Here is a 17941-nt window from a genome sequence, read left to right as displayed (position 1 = left end):
GGAATCAGATGAATAGCATGATCATGATCACGCATAGGTGGGAGACCTTTGGGAGTCTCAAATACCTTGGAATGATTGTCCAGGACTTTTTGGAGATCTGGAGAAATAGATGATTCCAATGTGGAAACATCTAGCGAACATAATTGTGCAATTACACCTCTTTGCTCCTTTTTTAGAAGCTTTGTCATGCCATTAGAGCTGATTATCTTTCTTGGTTTCCCTGCAATACCCCTTAATTCAACTTCCTTTCCTTCCACAGAAAATTTCATGAAAAGTTCTTGAAAATTAAAAGCTATTGTACCCAGGGATTGTAGCCATTGGACTCCTAGTACAACATCAGCACCTCCCATTGGAATGGAAAGCATTGGGCTAGTCAATACATATTCTCCCATGGATAGCTTGATATTATGGCACTTTCCAGAACAATTTATTGTTCCTCCATTTGCAATCATCACTTGACATTTTGGTGCTGGATATAGGAAGCAATTCAATTCTTTTGCTACCCTACAATGAATAAAATTGTGGGTGCTTCCTGAATCAATCAACACTATTACCTTTTTCTTCTTGATTTGTCCTTCTATCTTGATGGTTTGAGGAGTGGTAATTCCCGCCAATGCATTACAAGATATCGTCGGATTTATTTGTTCTTCATCTAGGCTTTGTTCCTGGAATATATTCGCTTCTTTTGACCTTTCTTGCTCCTTTTCTTCTTCCTCTTCACAATCTATGTAGAATAATTTCTTCTCAGCACACTTATGACCTTTTGTGTATTTGCTATCACAATTGTAACAAAGCCCTTTTGCTCTTTTTTCTTCCAATTGTTGTGGTGTCAACCTTGTAGGTTGTGGAAGACTATGGGCAACAACACTTCCGTCTTTATAATTGTGAATGGTATGCTTCCTAGTTGCCATAATTTTGCTTTCCATTTTTCTTGCTAACCTGAATGCCTTCTCTAATGAATCAGGTTCCCAAAGGCGCACATTATGTTGGATATTATCCTTTAAAGACCCTATGAACACATCAATCCTATACTCCTCTGGAATATCTTTTACCCTTATGTTCAATTTTTGGAACTCCTCAATGTGCTCCATTATTGAACCCTTTTGTTTGAGACTTATCAATTGGCTAAAAAAGCGCTGCTTTTTGTATCCTCATAATGTGCTATCAATTCTTCCGTAAAAATTGCCCAAGTGATAAATTGTTTACGAGAACAAAGCCATTGATACCATACAAACTAATTTGGTTCCAAATATAAAGTTGCCATACGTACCTTTTGTGTGTTTTGCACATTATTGAGATCGAAGAATTGCTCCATTTGTAATATCCATGTGGCGGGATCCTTGCCATCAAACTTCCTCATATCGATTTTTGGAATGTGGTGATTCTTCGATCCAACATTAGCGTCTATGGAATCATGATTAACATTTCTTTTGTTCTCATCATGAGTTTCCTTTACTACCTTTTCACCATTAGTACGTATTTCTTGTAGAAAATTAGTCAAATCTGTCTTCAAATCTGCCATGCCTGTCTTCAAATTTGTGTTCAAATCTATCTTCAAATTGTCCATCTTAGCTTCCATGCCATTCATCTTAGCTTCCACGCCATTTATCTTAGCATCTGTTAACTTTTGTGAGCGTGACATTTGTTGCACTTGTTCTTGTAATTTTGATATATCATGTAGCATTTCTTCCTCTTCTTCATGAGTCATGCTAGAGCTTTCAGGTTCCTTACTAGGTGTTTGCATTTTCTTTCCTCGGGGCATCAGTTACCGATAATAATGCTCTACTATGCCCTTTGAATTCCTTCAAAATAAATTTTCAAACCAAGCTTAAGCAAAAATTTAAAAAATCTACACACCTCTTTTCACTTTGTAGGAGCTCGATATTGCCTCTGATGTATCTCTGTACTTTCCAGTCATCTAGTTCTGAACTTGTGACCTGTAGTAGCTCTCTGTGTCCTCTTTCCAATGCCACAAGTCTGACCCAAATTGGATTCTCCAAGGAAGAGTTATGCGAAATCTCCCACAGTGACTTGATTATAGACTAGTTCAGTAGAGCTAACTTGTACGACGTGCTGCAAGTCACTGTTTCGACCTTTGGATCTAAAAAACACCCACAAGAAACTACAGTCCGTCCTCTTTTTGTACCTTTTTACGAAATTTCAATCCGATCCTCAGAAAGAAAGTTATGACGATTTTCCCCAGGTCACCTGTTTTGAATGTAATTCAGGAGTCTGCAAAAAGACCAACTAACTCAGATCATATCTCCGAAAATATAGCGCGAAAAGCTCTGAAATTTGGACCCAAGGTTCAGCGCCAATTCTTCTCAAATGGGTTTTTTTTGCGACTTCTAAAACGTCACAGAAAAAAAGTTATAGCGAAAATTCCACGATGACCTGTTTGGAGCAGCGAAACCCTAGAATCCAAAGCTCTGATACCAAATGTTATGAAACCAGCTCAAGAAAAGATAGAAAAGATAGATCAACGCCTTAGAATTCAGCCTCTTCGAGGGGGAAACCTCCTTTACATTACATAAATGAACAATTCTTGGATGATACAAATGACAAAACCTCCTTTCTATATATAGGAGTCTAAGGAGTCACAATATAATCCAGCCAACCTAACAATAATAATATAAAGCCACAAAAATAACAGTAGAGGGATTCTATGGGGCACAGAAATAATAATATGGGGGTAATAGGGGCACAACAATATAAATAAGGGGTATAACTACAATAGTAATGGGGTAATCACTAGTATTATAGGGACCCAACACATGACTACCTGCTATAATCATCAATGAATGTCAAAAAATAAATACTACCACCAATAGATCGTGTCTGCATTGGACCACATATATCTGTATGGACAAGCTCTAAAGGCAAAACAGAACACATATATCTTTATGCTTGGACAGAAGACAAATTTCACAATTACAGTCTTTCTCATTCATAGTAGGGAGACCAATGACTATTGACTGTTTCTGAAGCTGACTTAGACTTTTGAATGGTATGTGGCCATATCTAGAATGCCATAGCTGAGACTCATCTATTCTTGACACATTGTGTACAAAAGACTGTGAAAGATTTCGACTTCTAAGAGTCAAAGGAAACATCCTATTCTTGGTTTTTTCAACCTTAGCTATCAGTGTTCTATTGGGAGGTTTGTTATAGATATAACATGTGTTCCCTTGAAATATTACATCATAACCATGTTCCATCAATTGTCCTACACTAATGAGGTTATGCTTCAGATTTGGAACATAATAAACATCAAGAATGTATTTCTGTTGATTCTGTTTAGTAAGAATAGGAACAATACCTTTTCCTTCAGCTTTAATGCAAGAACGATCTCCAAGAGTAATTTATGATGTTATGGAAGCATCAAGATAAGAAAGCAGATTTTTGTTACCTGTCATATGATTGTTGCAGCCACTGTCCAACAACCAAAGATCCTTGTTGTGAGTGTCTTCAAAAAAATTGCATGAAAGAAACATTGTTTCAGAGGATTCTCCTTCATTGTTGGAGAGATGGACATTGCCTCTGTGTTGATCTGATTGTTTTTTTTTTGCATTCATTTTCATAATGCCCAAATTTCTTGCAGTAATAACATTGGACATTATATTTGCTCCAAGGTCTGCTTCTTTGAGTTTGATTTTGTGGAGGTCTCCACTGCTTTGCTACATGATGATACTCTGATCTGCCTTTGCTTCGACCTCTGCCTCGCTTGTTGTCGCCTCTATATCCTCTGCCTCTGCCTTTTCCAAAAGAGAGTTGTGCTTTAAAAGCTTGTTCCATGGAATCTTCTGTCAAGTTGAGTCTTGTTTCGTGTGCTAGAAGCGATCCAATCAACTGTTCTACTGAGAAAGTTGTAAGATCTTTGGATTCCAAAATGGCTGTTACAATCATGTCATATTTCTTGGGCAGACTTCGAAGGACTTTCTGAACAATTTTCTCATCTGAAATGGTTTCACCGATGAGCTTGATCTAATTTACTATTCCCACAACTCTAGTCATGAACTGATCCACATTTTCTGTGTCAGTGATCTTTAGGGTTTCAAACTGTGATTTCAGTTTCTGTAATTTCACTGTCTTCATTGTATCAGTACCTTGATATGCAGCGTTCAAGATTTCCCAAGCTTCATGTGTTGTGGATGCACCTGTTATCTTGTTGAAAATATAGTCATTCACTGAGTTTTGAATCCAATATTTGGCTCTGTGTTCTTTCTTTTTGAGTTCATTCGTTGCATTCCTCTGATTATTGGTCATGGCTGTTCATGCTTTTTGAGCCGGCTCTACATATGCAGTCTGAAGTGTATCCCAACACTCTTGGGTTTGCAGGAATGCCATCATTCTCAAAAAACAAAACTCATAATTTTTGCCAAACAAAGTTGGGGTCTATGGGAAAGCACTGGAGGAAACCATTTCTTTGAATGCAAAATATCCGCCTTTTCTTTTAAATTTCCTTTAAAAAATATTTTCCTTTCTATATATATATATATACTTTTCAAATTTTTATTTAAAAAAACTTAAAAAAAATCTCATTTACTTAGAAATTAAAAAAAAAAAACAAATTTTTTCTTTTCTTTTAAATCTCCTTTAAAAAAATCATTTTCCTTTCTAAATTTTTATTTGAAAATAAACTCATTTACTTAGAAGTTAAAAAAAAAGACCAAAAGAAAAAAAACAGCACCCCTCTTTTAAAGCATCAAAACCTTCATTTTTCAACCTATGAACACAATTTGAAAATAGTACCGAGTACCTTTCTTACCATTGGCGAAGATTGACATTTTGAAAACTATGGACTCGTGAACCTTGGAAGTAATAAAACCTTTATTTTTCAAATCATACGGTTTAACAAAAATTCATTAGACATAGAACGCTATTTGAAAATAGTACCGACTCTGGAGAACCTTTCTTACAATTGGCGAAGATTGACTTTTTGAAAACTATTTGCTCGTGAATTTTTAAAGTATTAAAACCTTCATTTTTCAAATCATACGGTTTAACAAAAATTCATTAAACATATGAACGCAATTTGAAAATAGTACCGAGTACCTTTCTTGCAATTGGCGAAGATTGACTTTTTGAAAACTATTGACTCGTGAACTTGAATCTCGGCTAACTTTTGCTAACGCGGCAACAAACGCGTTTGATCTTCTTGCTGTCCAGCGTTAGTGGTGTTACTCACGTACTGGTTTGACTCTTGAACACTGCGCACAAAAAATATCAGGTTTTTCTTCAACGCAATTTCGCAGTAAGTTTTACTTTGCTACGATTTCTGTAGCGAATCTCTGCTGCTTTTTTTTTTGTTGGGTGAATACACCCGTATGAAATTCTGCTCTCAAAGAGGCTTACACTTTTTCTTCACTCACCTTGCTGCTATTTCACGGGATCTTATGCAAACTTGTCTCTATCTACTCTTAGGGAGTCTTACATAGGCTGAACTCTAACACCATGACAAAGATTGAATTTCTGTTTGCTCTCAAGGAGTCTTACACAGACTGAACTCTGATACCATGACAAAGATTGAAACTGAAAAGTGAAGCAGAGATTTCTCTTCTCAATATTTTTGAATGACTAAAAGAGGTTACATTGTAAACATCAATAATAAATAACTGAAGTAAAACTCGACACATGTGGAGTAAAACTCAAGTAAGACTAAACTTCTTATAACCATTGACAAACAAGAAATCAATTAAGATGACACCTAACCAACAACTAAGTAACAGTGAGATTAATATCTCAATAGCCAAATATATAATTATGTTGTAATAAAACAAGACAGAGGTAACAGAATTTGCCGTAAAGGTTGTAAATGTGCAGGCCAGGTAAGAAGACTTGGCCGATGCTTAGGACATGGAACAAGAATTTAGTAGCCTAAAAACGCATGTACTAGCCTAGTTAAAAATAATGGAGAAATGGTTATATGGTTGTAACGTATCTCCTTAGTTTAGGATTAGTTTCTAGAGTTTAGGAGGTTGTTTACAACTACCTATTTTTCAGTGATGTATTTAATATTGTAATATTCATTTGATGTAATGTAGAGTGAACGTGAGAGAGAGTCTCCTCTTTGTTTGAGTGCAGTCTCCCAGGTGCCGTACACACCTGTGAGCTGCAACTCCTTCATTTAATTCAAAGTGTGATTTTTATCTTGATATCAGAGCTTAGGGTAGAGATAACCTCATTTTTTTTTAGGGATGTATCATTAGTTACATTTCTGTAGTGGTAGGTGTGCATGTAAATGTAGTTTTGTGATAAGGGGGAACTGCAGTAACACCTGGAGCGAAGGGTCTCAGATGACTGATCATCTCTGAGCCGGAGAAAAGGTTGAGCAATTGGCGCGGATTTTTTGAAGACAGTTGCGCCATTCCAGAACAAAACAGATTGGTGCTACTTTTTAAAGAACAGACGCGCCAATTGGCGCTGGTTTGGGGCTGATAAGCGCGCCAGCAAAATTATAACTAAATTGGCGCGGATCCGTGGCTGTTAAGCGCGCCAATTTCCGTGGACACCGTGAATTTTTCTTTTCAGCAATTGGCGCGGATTTGTAGCTTTTCAGAGCGCCATAGAACCAACCTCTTTCTCTCTGGAAATTTGCAATTTTTTTTTGTTGCAGATCGGAGTTGCCCAGTGGTGGCACGTGGAGATTTGTGCTCGGTGGTAGCAGATTTGATTTGCCCAGTGGTGGCGAATTGAGGTTCCTTGATCCGCTCGGATCGGACCTGCCCGGTGGTGGCAAATTGGGGTTCCGTGATCCGCTCAGAGGTAGCAGATCGGACCTGCCCGGTGGTGGCGAATCAGAGCTCTGTGATCTACTCGGTGGAAGCAGATCGGTGTTTTGCCCGGTGGTGGCGCAGTGCAGCTCCTTGATCTGTTCGGTGGAAGCAGATCGTCTTTGCCCGGTGGTGGCGTGTTGGAGCTTGCTTGTTGATCTGTTCGGTGGTAGCAGATCGGTTTTGCCCAGTGGTGGCATAGTGAAGTCCCTGATCTGTTCGGTGGCAGCAGATCGGACTTGCCCGGTGGTGGCACAGTGAAGTTCCTGATCTGTTCAGTGGAAGCAGATCGGACTTGCCCGGTGGTGGCTGATTGGAGTGTTCAGTTGGGCGAAAATGAACAACAGTATAGAATCATACCTCCACGAGTCTGGCAAACTCGATGGAACGAATTTCTCCAACTGGAAATTCAAAATGTAAACTTTGTTGGAGAGCGTAAATGCATGGGCGATCGTTGAAGGAAATGAGCCGAGATTTGGAACAACGACCCAAGAACAAGACTAGGATAAAAGAGAAACGAAAGAAAAAGTTATACTGAAGATGTCTGTTAAGGACAATATTATCCCACATATCAGAGATTCCAAGTCAGCCGCTGATCTATGGACAACGATCAAGAACCTGTACGAGACTCAGAATACAAATCGTGTTCTGGCACTCAAGGGAAAATTGTTTGCATTGAAGATGGACGAGAATGAGTCCGTTGGTGGATTCATGGCCAGAGTCAAGGATCTGAGAGACAAACTGGGAGCTATTGGAGAAAAAGTGTCCGACTCAGATCTAGTTACACTCACATTGAACAGAATGACGGATGAATATCAGACATTCATCACAGGACTGTCAGCGAGGGAGAAAGCCCCTTCATTTGATGAGCTGACAGTGATTCTGCTCCAGGAGGAGGAGCGAAGACAGAATTTGAAAACTCAGAGCAATGACCTAGCTCTGATGGCGAAGAGGCGACAGTACAGAGGAAAGCAGCACCAGCACCAACATCAGAACCAGTAACCGCAGCAGTAGAAGGGGGCCAACTCTTTTCAAAAGAGACCATTCAGAGGTATGACTGATAATTATGTTAAGAGATGTTTTATTGTGGGAAACCTGGTCATCAAATTAAAGAATTCTATAAGAGGCAGGCGGATGAAAGAAAAGGCAAACAGAGGAAACATCAGGGCTGTTTTGCTGGAGAAGAGGAGGACCACAACCATGATCTTCGACTATTCACAGTCGATTGTGCTCTTTCAGCATCAAAGGGAGATGAGGACGACATATGGTATGTCGACTCTGGCGCATCCTCACACATGACCGGTAAGAAGGACTGTTTTGAATTTCTTGAAGAATCTGCATGTGGATCAAAAATTTATTTAGGAGATGACACTGGGTATGAGATCAAAGGAAGTGGAGATATTCCTGTGAAGCTACCTAGAGGCGACATTAAACATCTTAAAAATGTATTATATGTTCCAGGAATTAAGAAAAATTTGATCTCTGTCTCAATGATTACAGACCAGGACATGCAGGTGCAATTCTTTAAGAATGGTTGTGTCATTAAGGATAGCCAGATGGAAACAGTTGCAACAGGAGTGCGCGTGGGGAATTTGTACAGATTGGATGCAAAGAGTATGGCACGACAAGCAATGGTTACAGTTGGACCAACAGTCGAAAATCTCTGGCATCAGAGATTTGGACATCTCAATTTGCAGGACCTCATCTTACTTCAGAAGAAAGGTATGGTCGATGGATTCCCTGTTTTTCATAATGTCAAGCTGGAATGTGATGGATGTGCATTAGGGAAAATGCATAGAGAAGAGTTCCCTTTGCATGTCAACAAAAAGGAAAGAGACATCCTAGAACTAGTGCATACAGATATCTGTGGACCTATGCAAACTAGGTCCTTAGGAGGTGCATATTATTTTCTGCTGTTTACAGATGATTGCACTAGGTTTTCATGGGTGTATTTTTTAAGTAAAAAGAGTCAAGCCTTTCGGTACTTTAAAGAGTTCAAATCTATGATAGAGAACCAAACAAGAAAGAGGATAAAGATTCTCCGCTCGGACCAAGGGGGAGAATACAGGTTAGGAGAGTTCATGAACTTCTGCAAGCAGCATGGGATTATGCAGCAATTCACAGTGCCACACACTCCACAGCAGAATGGAGTAGCAGAACGCAAGAACAGAACTCTTGTGGAGTGTGCGAGAAGTATGTTTCAAGGTAAAGGTATATCAAATGGTCTTTGGGCAGAAGCCATTAATTCTGCTGTTTATTTAAAGGATAGGAGTCCTACTAAATGTCTAGGCTTCAAAACCCCCTTTGAAGCATTGTTTGGACTCAAACCAGCAGTTAGTCATCTAAGAATATTTGGATCTAAAGCTTATGCTCATATACCAAAAGCAGATAGAAAGAAGTTAGACCCCAAAGGCTTGAAATGTATATTTGTAGGATATGGCACAGAGTATAAGGCATACAAGTTATATAATCCTGTGACTCATAAAGTTTTTGCAAGCAGAGATGTTGTTTTTCATGAACAGACTGAAGATGGAAAGGAAGACTCTAGCAATGACAGCCACATTCTATTGCTGATAGAGATGAACAGTGACAAAGATGAAGAGCAGGAGCAGGAGCAGAAACAAGAAGAAGTAGCAGCAGATAATGTAATAAGTGATGATGCAGGCCCGGAAAGTGCTGAAACAGATAGAGTTGAGGTAAGTCCTCTACCTAGAAGATCAGGTAGGAATACTAGACTACCTGAAAGATTGAAAGGCTATGCTTTAATGTCCAAAATTTTAAACATTGTAGAACCTTCAAATTATGAAGAAGCAAGTAAATCAAATGAATGGAGGGCTGCAATGCATGAAGAAATTGAATCAATATATAGAAATCATACTTGGGATTTAGTTGAGTTGCCTGAAGGAAAAACCCCTATAGGTTGTAAGTGGCTGTATAAACCTAAGATAAATGCAGATGGGAGTGTAGAAAAATTCAAAGCTAGACTGGTAGCAAAGGGTTGTTCATGGCAAGAAGGCATAGATTTCGATGACACCTTTGCCCCTGTAGCTAAACTAAATACAATTAGAATGCTAATATCTTTAGCAACAAAACATAAATGGAAGCTACACCAGCTAGATGTTAAGTTTGCATTTTTGAATCGAGAATTAAAGGAAGAAATTTATTTAGTACAGCCTCCTGGTTTTGTGAAAAAGGGGAGGAGCATTTAGTGTGTAAATTGCATAAGGCACTTTATGGTTTGAAACAAGCACCCAGGTCATGGTATGAGAAAATTGATTCATTTTTTATACAGCATGGTTTTCATAGGAATCTCAACGACCCAAACCTGTATACCAAGATAAATAAACAGAGGCAAATCATTTTGATTTCTTTGTATGTGGATGACATGATTATAACAGGAAATGCAAATAATTTGATCAAAGAAATCAAGCAGCAAATGTCACAGGTATTTGAAATGAAAGACCTTGGAGATCTTCATTATTGCCTAGGTTTGGAGGTGTGGAAAGATTCTGGTCAAACTTTTCTAACTCAAGGAAAGTATGCTAGAACCGTGTTGGAAAGATTCAGAATGGAACAATGTAAAACAGCAGCAACACCATTGCAGCAAAATCTCAAGTTAAGCAGTGATGATGGCACAAAACATGTGGATGCCACTTTGTATAGACAGCTAGTGGGAAGTTTGATATATCTCACGACAACTAGACCTGATCTGGCATATTCTGTTAGTGTGCTGAGCCAGTTTATGTCCAGACCACTTGAGAGTCACTGGATTGCAGCAAAATGTGTGTTGAGGTACCTTAGTGGTACTTGTAATTATGGTATTTTATACACTGACATTTCTGATGTTACTTTAGCAGGTTATTCAGATTCTGATTGGGCAGGTAACCTGGATGATCGTAGATCCATCACAGGTTATGCATTTAGTATTGGATCCGGGGTTATTTCGTGGAGTAGCAAAAAGCAAAGTACTGTAGCATTATCATCATGTGAAGCTGAGTACCAGGCGTTGTGTGCAGCAACATGTGAAGCCATCTGGTTGAGGAGATTGCTTAGCGATGCAGGCGAAAGTCAGAAAGAAGCAACCAACATCAAAACTGACAACCAAAGCACAATAAATCTTGCATACAATCCAGTTTTCCATAAAAATACTAAACATATTGACACTCAGTTTCATTTTGTTCGAGAAAAGATACAGTCAAAAGAAATATGTGTGGAGTATTGTAACACTTGTGATAATTTAGCTGATATTTTTACTAAGCCTCTAGGGCGAGTAAAGTTTGAGTTATTTAGATGGATGTTAGGAGTGCAGAATAACCCTTTCTCCATTAAGGGGGGGGGGGGAGTTAAAAATAATGGAGAAATGGTTATATGGTTGTAACGCATCTCCTTAGTTTAGGATTAGTTCCTAGAGTTTAGGAGGTTGTTTACAACTACCTATTTCAGTGATGTATTTAATATTGTAATATTCATTTGATGTAATGTAGAGTGAACGTGAGAGATAGTCTCCTCTTTGTTTAAGTGCAGTCTACCAAGTGCCGTACACACTTGTGAGCTGCAACTCCTTCATTTAATTCAAAGTGTGATTTTTATCTAGCATTTGGCATGCTTTTAATTTAGTTCAAATCAGCTTGAATATCCATATACTTAAATACCAATCAGCTTGAAAATCCAACAAGTAAATGGTTGATTTTTTTCAGTAGAAGTTAAGTTTCGCAGTTATTAGAAATAATGCCGACTTAAAAAATATTACTAATAATCCATGCTGAATTTTTTTAGTAGAGGTTAAGTTTCGCAGTTATTAGAAATAATGCCAACTTAAAAAATATTACTAATAATCCAGTCTTCGGCCTTGGCATGTTTTTAACATGATTTGAATGGGCTTGAAGATCCATCTTCTCTGGTTAAAATACCAATCATCTTGAAAATGCATCTAAAGTCGACTGACCAATAAGCTACTGTTTTTTAGTACAGGTTAAGTTTCCTAGTTATTAGGAATTATCCTGACTTTGACACTTCTAATGAATTAGAAATAATCCCGACTTTGACACTTCTAATGAACTGTTGTTTATATAGCAGAATTGGCACCAAGAAGTTACAAAGTTGAAGGGTAAGGTTGAGCTCCTGCAGCGATCACAAAGGTATCCTCAAACGATAATAATATTCCCATTTCCTTCTTTTGCTTATAAATATAATGAAGCTGAATTGATTTACGAGCCGAATTCTTTTTACTTTATGAAATTTCTGTGCTTCATGTAAACTTTACATGAAACTGTAGGCATTTGTTGGGGGAAGATCTGGGTCCGTTAAATGTTAAGGAGCTACAGCAACTTGAACGTCAGCTGGAGGTTGCTCTGACACATCTTAGGTCAAGGAAAGTAAGTTGATATTTGATTTGAAAACTTCCAGCTGGCAGCAATATACCTTCGCATTATGTTCGTATTTTATGGCAAGGTGGTAGTATGATTGGACAAATCTTTTAAATTCAGAATAATTAAAATCATATGCAAGTTAACATTTTTTAATATTTTAATGGAATCAATCACTTATTAGCTATACTGGTTAATATAACATTTAACATATTTGAATATAATGCCGTTTATTTGTTTATATTAATGAGTAATGAGAACATTTATGTTAATATTTTTTTATTATAATATTGTTGATTGGACAAATATTTTAAATTCAGAATAATTAAAATCGTATGCAAGTTAACATTTTTTAATATTTTAATGGAATCAATCACTTATTAGCTATACTGGTTAATATAACATTTAACATATTTCAATATAATGCCGTTTATTTGTTTATATTAATGAGTAATGAGAACATTTATGTTAATATTTTTTTATTATAATATTGTTTTTTAAATTATATGGAGGCTGTATTTTATAATTATGATCATATTATATTTATTATTATTTTTTGGATTTTTAGATTTTGTTTTATAGATATATTAAATTTCATTTTTGACAAATGAGTTGCAATTATATAATATGATTTATTCAGTAATGCAATTAATTTGTACTAAGCACGAGTATCTATCGATCTTAGCGAAATGTGGATATGGGGTCTAACTGTTGCTTCTACACCTTGATCTTGATTCTCACTTGTTTATTTCGTTTCATGTTGTTATTATGCTACTTTGATATACCGATACATTGCTTTAGCTCTCTAAGTGCCTCTATATTGAGTGGTTTGATACCATTTGTAATAAATATGGATAGATAAAAGATAAAACTCTTAAGTTGAAAATTACCAAAATACATCCACAGAATAATGAACAAGAATGTAAAGAGAATCATTAAGGTAGGTTAAAACCATCAAATTCTCTTTATAGAAACAGTCACTTTCCATGTCATACTTGCTACGATACAATACTTGACATATCTTAATACAATTATATCCATGTGTAATTATATTTTCTCATTATTCCTAATGGTCTATGTCAATTACCTATCATTATTATTTTTTTACTTTAATTGCATTATAGGTTTATTTAGCGATTATGAACATATTACGTTTATTATTTCCTTGTGTATCTCCCTTGCACATTATAGAGATGGATAATACATAATAATGTTGCCGTTAAATTTTAAATATTTCTATTTTGTAATAAACCCAAATTAGACTTGAGACATTTTAGCATAAGACTATTACAACATAATGATTATTTTTCCTTTGTAGATAGACATATTTGTTGCAATTAACTGAAGGGATAGAGGAGGAAACCAAACTTAAAGATACTCACAAAATAACCCACAAAATACTGCTCGCAACATAATAGCACAATAGAGGTGTTTCTCTTTAACTCGAATTAGTTGAATTGTTTAAAGATACATTGATTAACTTGACTTAAAATATTATGGAAAATCATCTAGACAGATCTTTAGAATGTTAATAATAGATATGTTAATTTTATCTCACACATGTATGATTGACTAATTCTTCCTAAATTTAGACTCAATGTAAACTACTAGAAACCACAATTAATCCGTAGTTATCTCTAAAACTCACCCATAATTATGATGACTACAATCTGCTAGTCTATGTCTCAGTTAATCTTAGAACACCTAATATTCTATGAAACTCAAATACATCTCTTGTCAATGGCTTTCTGAATATGCCAACCAATTTCTCTTCCTATTGACAAGATTCCAAGTGGATTTCTCCATTGTTTACAAGATATCTAATGAATTTTTATCTCATTTCAATATGCTTTCTTTTCTAATGAAAAGCATGGTTCTTCAACAGAGTTATTGCTGAGTTGTTGTCACAATACACTATAGTTGGTCCCTCTTGTTTTGTTTTAGATCATCCAATACTTTGCATAACCAAATTGCTTGACAAACTGCTATTAATGCTGCTACATACTCTGCTTCAACTTATGAGGTTGTCACAATGGGCTACTTCTTGGATGCCCATGAAATCACACCTAGATCAAGATGGAAAACATATCTCGAAGTACTCTTCCTATTGTCCATGCTACCCACAAAGTCATTGTCAATGTATCTAATCGAAAGATCACTATTAGTGCCAAATCATAATAAATGAAATGATATTTTAACGTCCACGAGACTAAAAATAGTCTATGGGGCCATAGGTTCACTGCTTTTTTCTTTTTGCAATTCAATCATTTTCTTATTCAAATTGATGATGAGCTGGCCTAACCTTCCAACAATCCCCTCGCTTGAAAGGCAATTCCAAGAAACCGATGCTAACATATTTGAATAACTTTCTTTGATGTCTTTGAACGCATAACATTCCAAAATGAAATGCTTTTCCGATTCCACTACCCCATACATGCAAAATGTACACACCCATTCTTCCCAAGCTTCTTTAGGCCTTTTCCACTGTCCTGTTTCACACCGAAGTTGATGTGAGTTCGTTCTTAATTGAGAAATAATAACCTTTTCCCTGCACGAAATGCTAGCTTGAATGAACTCATTTTGTTGTAGATCACCCATAGGGTTGAATTCTTCAATGTAGTACTTATTCTTTCTACCCAACTCTTTTCCTCATGCGTGTTTACGAAATTTCTCCATAACAAAATTGTTTAGCTCCTTGCCATTTGTGGACAAGCATTGAGGTAGATATTCCATTTTTGCATCCGTGTGCAGTGTTGTCTCATCCATATTTTCTTTCTTTCACTCATGCCTTCATTGAAGATAACATTAGGCCATCTACCTACTCCCATTTGCTCAATTCATTTTAGATATATTATGAGCCACACCGTAGCAACTGCTTTAATGGGAGTTGCACCTCTTTCGCTCAACATTATCTCATAAGGTACTAAACTTTTCATTTTGAACTTGCTCATGATTAAGCTTTTTTGGATTTTCTCAATTTGTTTCCTTTTTGAGACGGGGTGCTGCTAGCCCACAATTCACACCCATATAGCATCACTAGACAAACTAGGAGTCAAGAAAGAACTTTAATCATTTTCTAATCCCATAACTCTGCCTCTCTACATCCGTTTTGAAGAGCATATAATGCTTTCCACCCTCCTAAAATTCTCTACTTTCTGTAGTCCTCCCAGTTAAGTTTGTTGTTGAAATCAATTTCGAGGTACTTGTACTCATTTACTTCTTCAAGAATGTTGCTTTCAAAGAATAACGTATGCTGGCTTTGCTTCCTTTTATTAGAGAAAATCATTATTTTGTTATTGCTAGTATTCACTTGCATTCCCGCTACTCTACAAAAATGCTCAAGGGCATACAGGTGCGTCTACAATCCATGGGCCGATTTAGAAATTAATACAAGATCATCAGCATATAAAAGAAGCTTTATCACAAACTCCCCCAACCGAACACCAGCGCCACTTTGCAGATTTAGCCACTCTTCCAGTTTATCAATATATAAACCAAAAAAGAGTAGGGGATAGAGGTCAACCTTGCTTGACTCCAATGTCACTTCTAAAGCTTTCTAAAATACTTGTTGGGGTTCTAATTTTGACTTTCACCTCTTCATAAAGGCTATGGACAGCAACTCTATAATGCAAAGGAATTTCAAGTTCTTCCATTCTACACCACAATATATCTCTAGGAACTGTGTCAAATGCCTTTCTGAAGTCAACAAAGTAGCAAAATGCTTCTTATTTGTCCTCCCAAACCTTTTCAATAATGTTTCTCAATGTGATACCATGATCCACGATAGAATGATTTGGCTGAAAACCCGCTTGTTCTTTTTCCCTCTTTTCTTTTACTTCTGCCCACTCACTGATTCTATTTTCTACCATGCTACCGAAAATCTTTATAAGCAAAGGATTGCTCATAATGGTTCTATAATTGGAAGGTTTATTATTGTCCCCACTTTTAAAAAGGGGTATTGCTAGGCTAGTTGTCTAGTCCCTTGGGAATCCATGCTGAATGATGTTGTTGAATATTTCCATGATGTGTGATGCAAGAGTGTTCATTCCCCATTTTAGATACTCTGCTTGAAGTTCAACCACGTCCTTTTCCTTTCCTGCTTTCAGCTTCTTAATTCCAATCTCCACCTCCTGTAAAGTGAAGAGCGTTGTAGTTGTCTTGATCCTGGGGGGAGGCTCCGCCTTCGATTATTTTTCATAGAGTTGTTTTGCATATTCAAATCATTGATTGACTGTAATATTATTTTCAAATTGCTTCTTCCTTGGTTGAAGTTCTGGTAGAAAAGCTTTGGGTTATTCTTGTGTAGATATATTAACTTTTCTCGCCTTGTTTGCATGAACTCATCTTTTTTCCTTTTTAGTATCTGCTTATATAACTTTACATTCATCTTCTCCTTGCGTTCCTTTTTCAAGGTTCTCCTTGCCATTTTTCATTCCTCATCAAGCCAAGCATTTACAGGAAAACAATTTGATTTTGATTTCCTAATTTTTGTTCTTTTGCACTTCTCGAGTGCACTTTGAATTATATTTGTTAACTCGTGACTGTTGAAGCTTTTGAAACCAGCTTTCTCCTTCTAAATTAATCTCTCTAACATTGTTTTGAAGATAGTACAATTTCCTTGAGTTAGAAGAATTTTGCCGCTTGATAGTGATTTATGGGAGCATCGGGTTTTCCTCCTATGCTACGTTTCTTCTAACCATGATAGCTTTATATAAATTGGGTTATGGTCTGGTTTTAAGTCCCAAATATGCTCTCCAATCTTAAGTTTGTTTATCTTTTCTATCAAGCTTTGTGAACAAATAACATAGTCAACGACACTTGCCCCATTGTATGTGTTGCAAGTGAAGTTCCTAGACCTTGTCCATCTATCTAGACCATTGCAAATAATTAAGTTGAAAGCACTACACAGTGTAAACAACTCCTCTCCAAAATGATTGCTAACTTTGTCATCTTTTGAACACGTCACCCATTGGGGATTCTCCTCTTCAGCGAGCCAAATAGCATTGTGATCCTCTTTGCAACAAAGAATACTAGCGATATGCCATACCTCGTTGTTCTAGCAATATACCTCATAATTTTTTTTCCTAGTTGTTAGTGTGAGCCTTTTGGAGATTTTATGAACCTGGATATCGAAGTTACAGAATACATAATGCCCACTCTAGTGGTAGTAAGATAATAAAGCTATCAACTAGTATCTTGAATAGATTTGGATCCTATGTCTACTTTATTAGAGCTTTGTGCTTGTTGTAGTTGGAGTTAGTGCTGGTTTAGAATTCATCATTTTGAACATCTTTAGTGCATCCATGGAAAAACACAAAAAAAACTCGACGTCTACTGCAGTTGTTTGTTTGACATTTTTGATGGTATTGCACTTTTCTCCCTTGTTTTATCTAAACCATATGTATCATCATCTTTTCTAACATCTTGTTCAATTTGTTCATTAGTTTGTTGTTGATGTTTTATTGCTTGTACTTCTCTAATATAGCTTGTCTCCTCTTCATACTTTCCTCTTTGATTTTTCCAATATAATCTTCCTCCTGCTCCTCACGTTGCAATGAAATGTGTTCCTCGGCTCCTCTGGCTCCGATAACTTGGTTTTTTCTGGTTCTAATACAAATCTAAAGGGACAAAGGAGGAAACTATATTTAAACACTCACAAAATAACTCACAAGAATACCACACAAAATATAATATGACAATAGATTTGTTACTATGTAACTTGAGTTAATTGAATTCTTTGAGGATATTTCATTCATTAAATATATCCACAATCTTATGCAGAATCCTCTGGAAATATTTTTA

At 36.6% G+C, this 17941-nt stretch overlaps 1 protein-coding gene across 2 annotated transcripts in view; it reads left to right on the top strand.

Annotated features, from left to right (window-relative positions):
• LOC149262759 (MADS-box transcription factor 6-like) overlaps window positions 1-17941 on the top strand; it is a 405681-nt gene that overhangs the window by 133323 nt on the left and 254417 nt on the right. The window contains exons 3-4 of one of the 2 annotated variants that reach the window (XM_089425165.1): window positions 11850-11911; window positions 12049-12148. In XM_089425165.1, coding sequence (XP_089281291.1) covers window positions 11850-11911; window positions 12049-12148 — 162 coding nt within the window. Of the gene's footprint in view, window positions 1-11846; window positions 11912-12048; window positions 12149-17941 lie in introns of both variants that reach the window. The other variant, XM_089425162.1, reaches the window with a different exon arrangement.

This window comes from Pinus tabuliformis, chromosome 6 (assembly GCF_031772625.1).
Source record: "Pinus tabuliformis cultivar Carrire ecotype Pingquan chromosome 6, CPIR1, whole genome shotgun sequence".
NCBI classification, from domain to species: domain Eukaryota; kingdom Viridiplantae; phylum Streptophyta; class Pinopsida; order Pinales; family Pinaceae; genus Pinus; species Pinus tabuliformis.
This window is presented reverse-complemented; position numbering and strand designations above follow the sequence as displayed.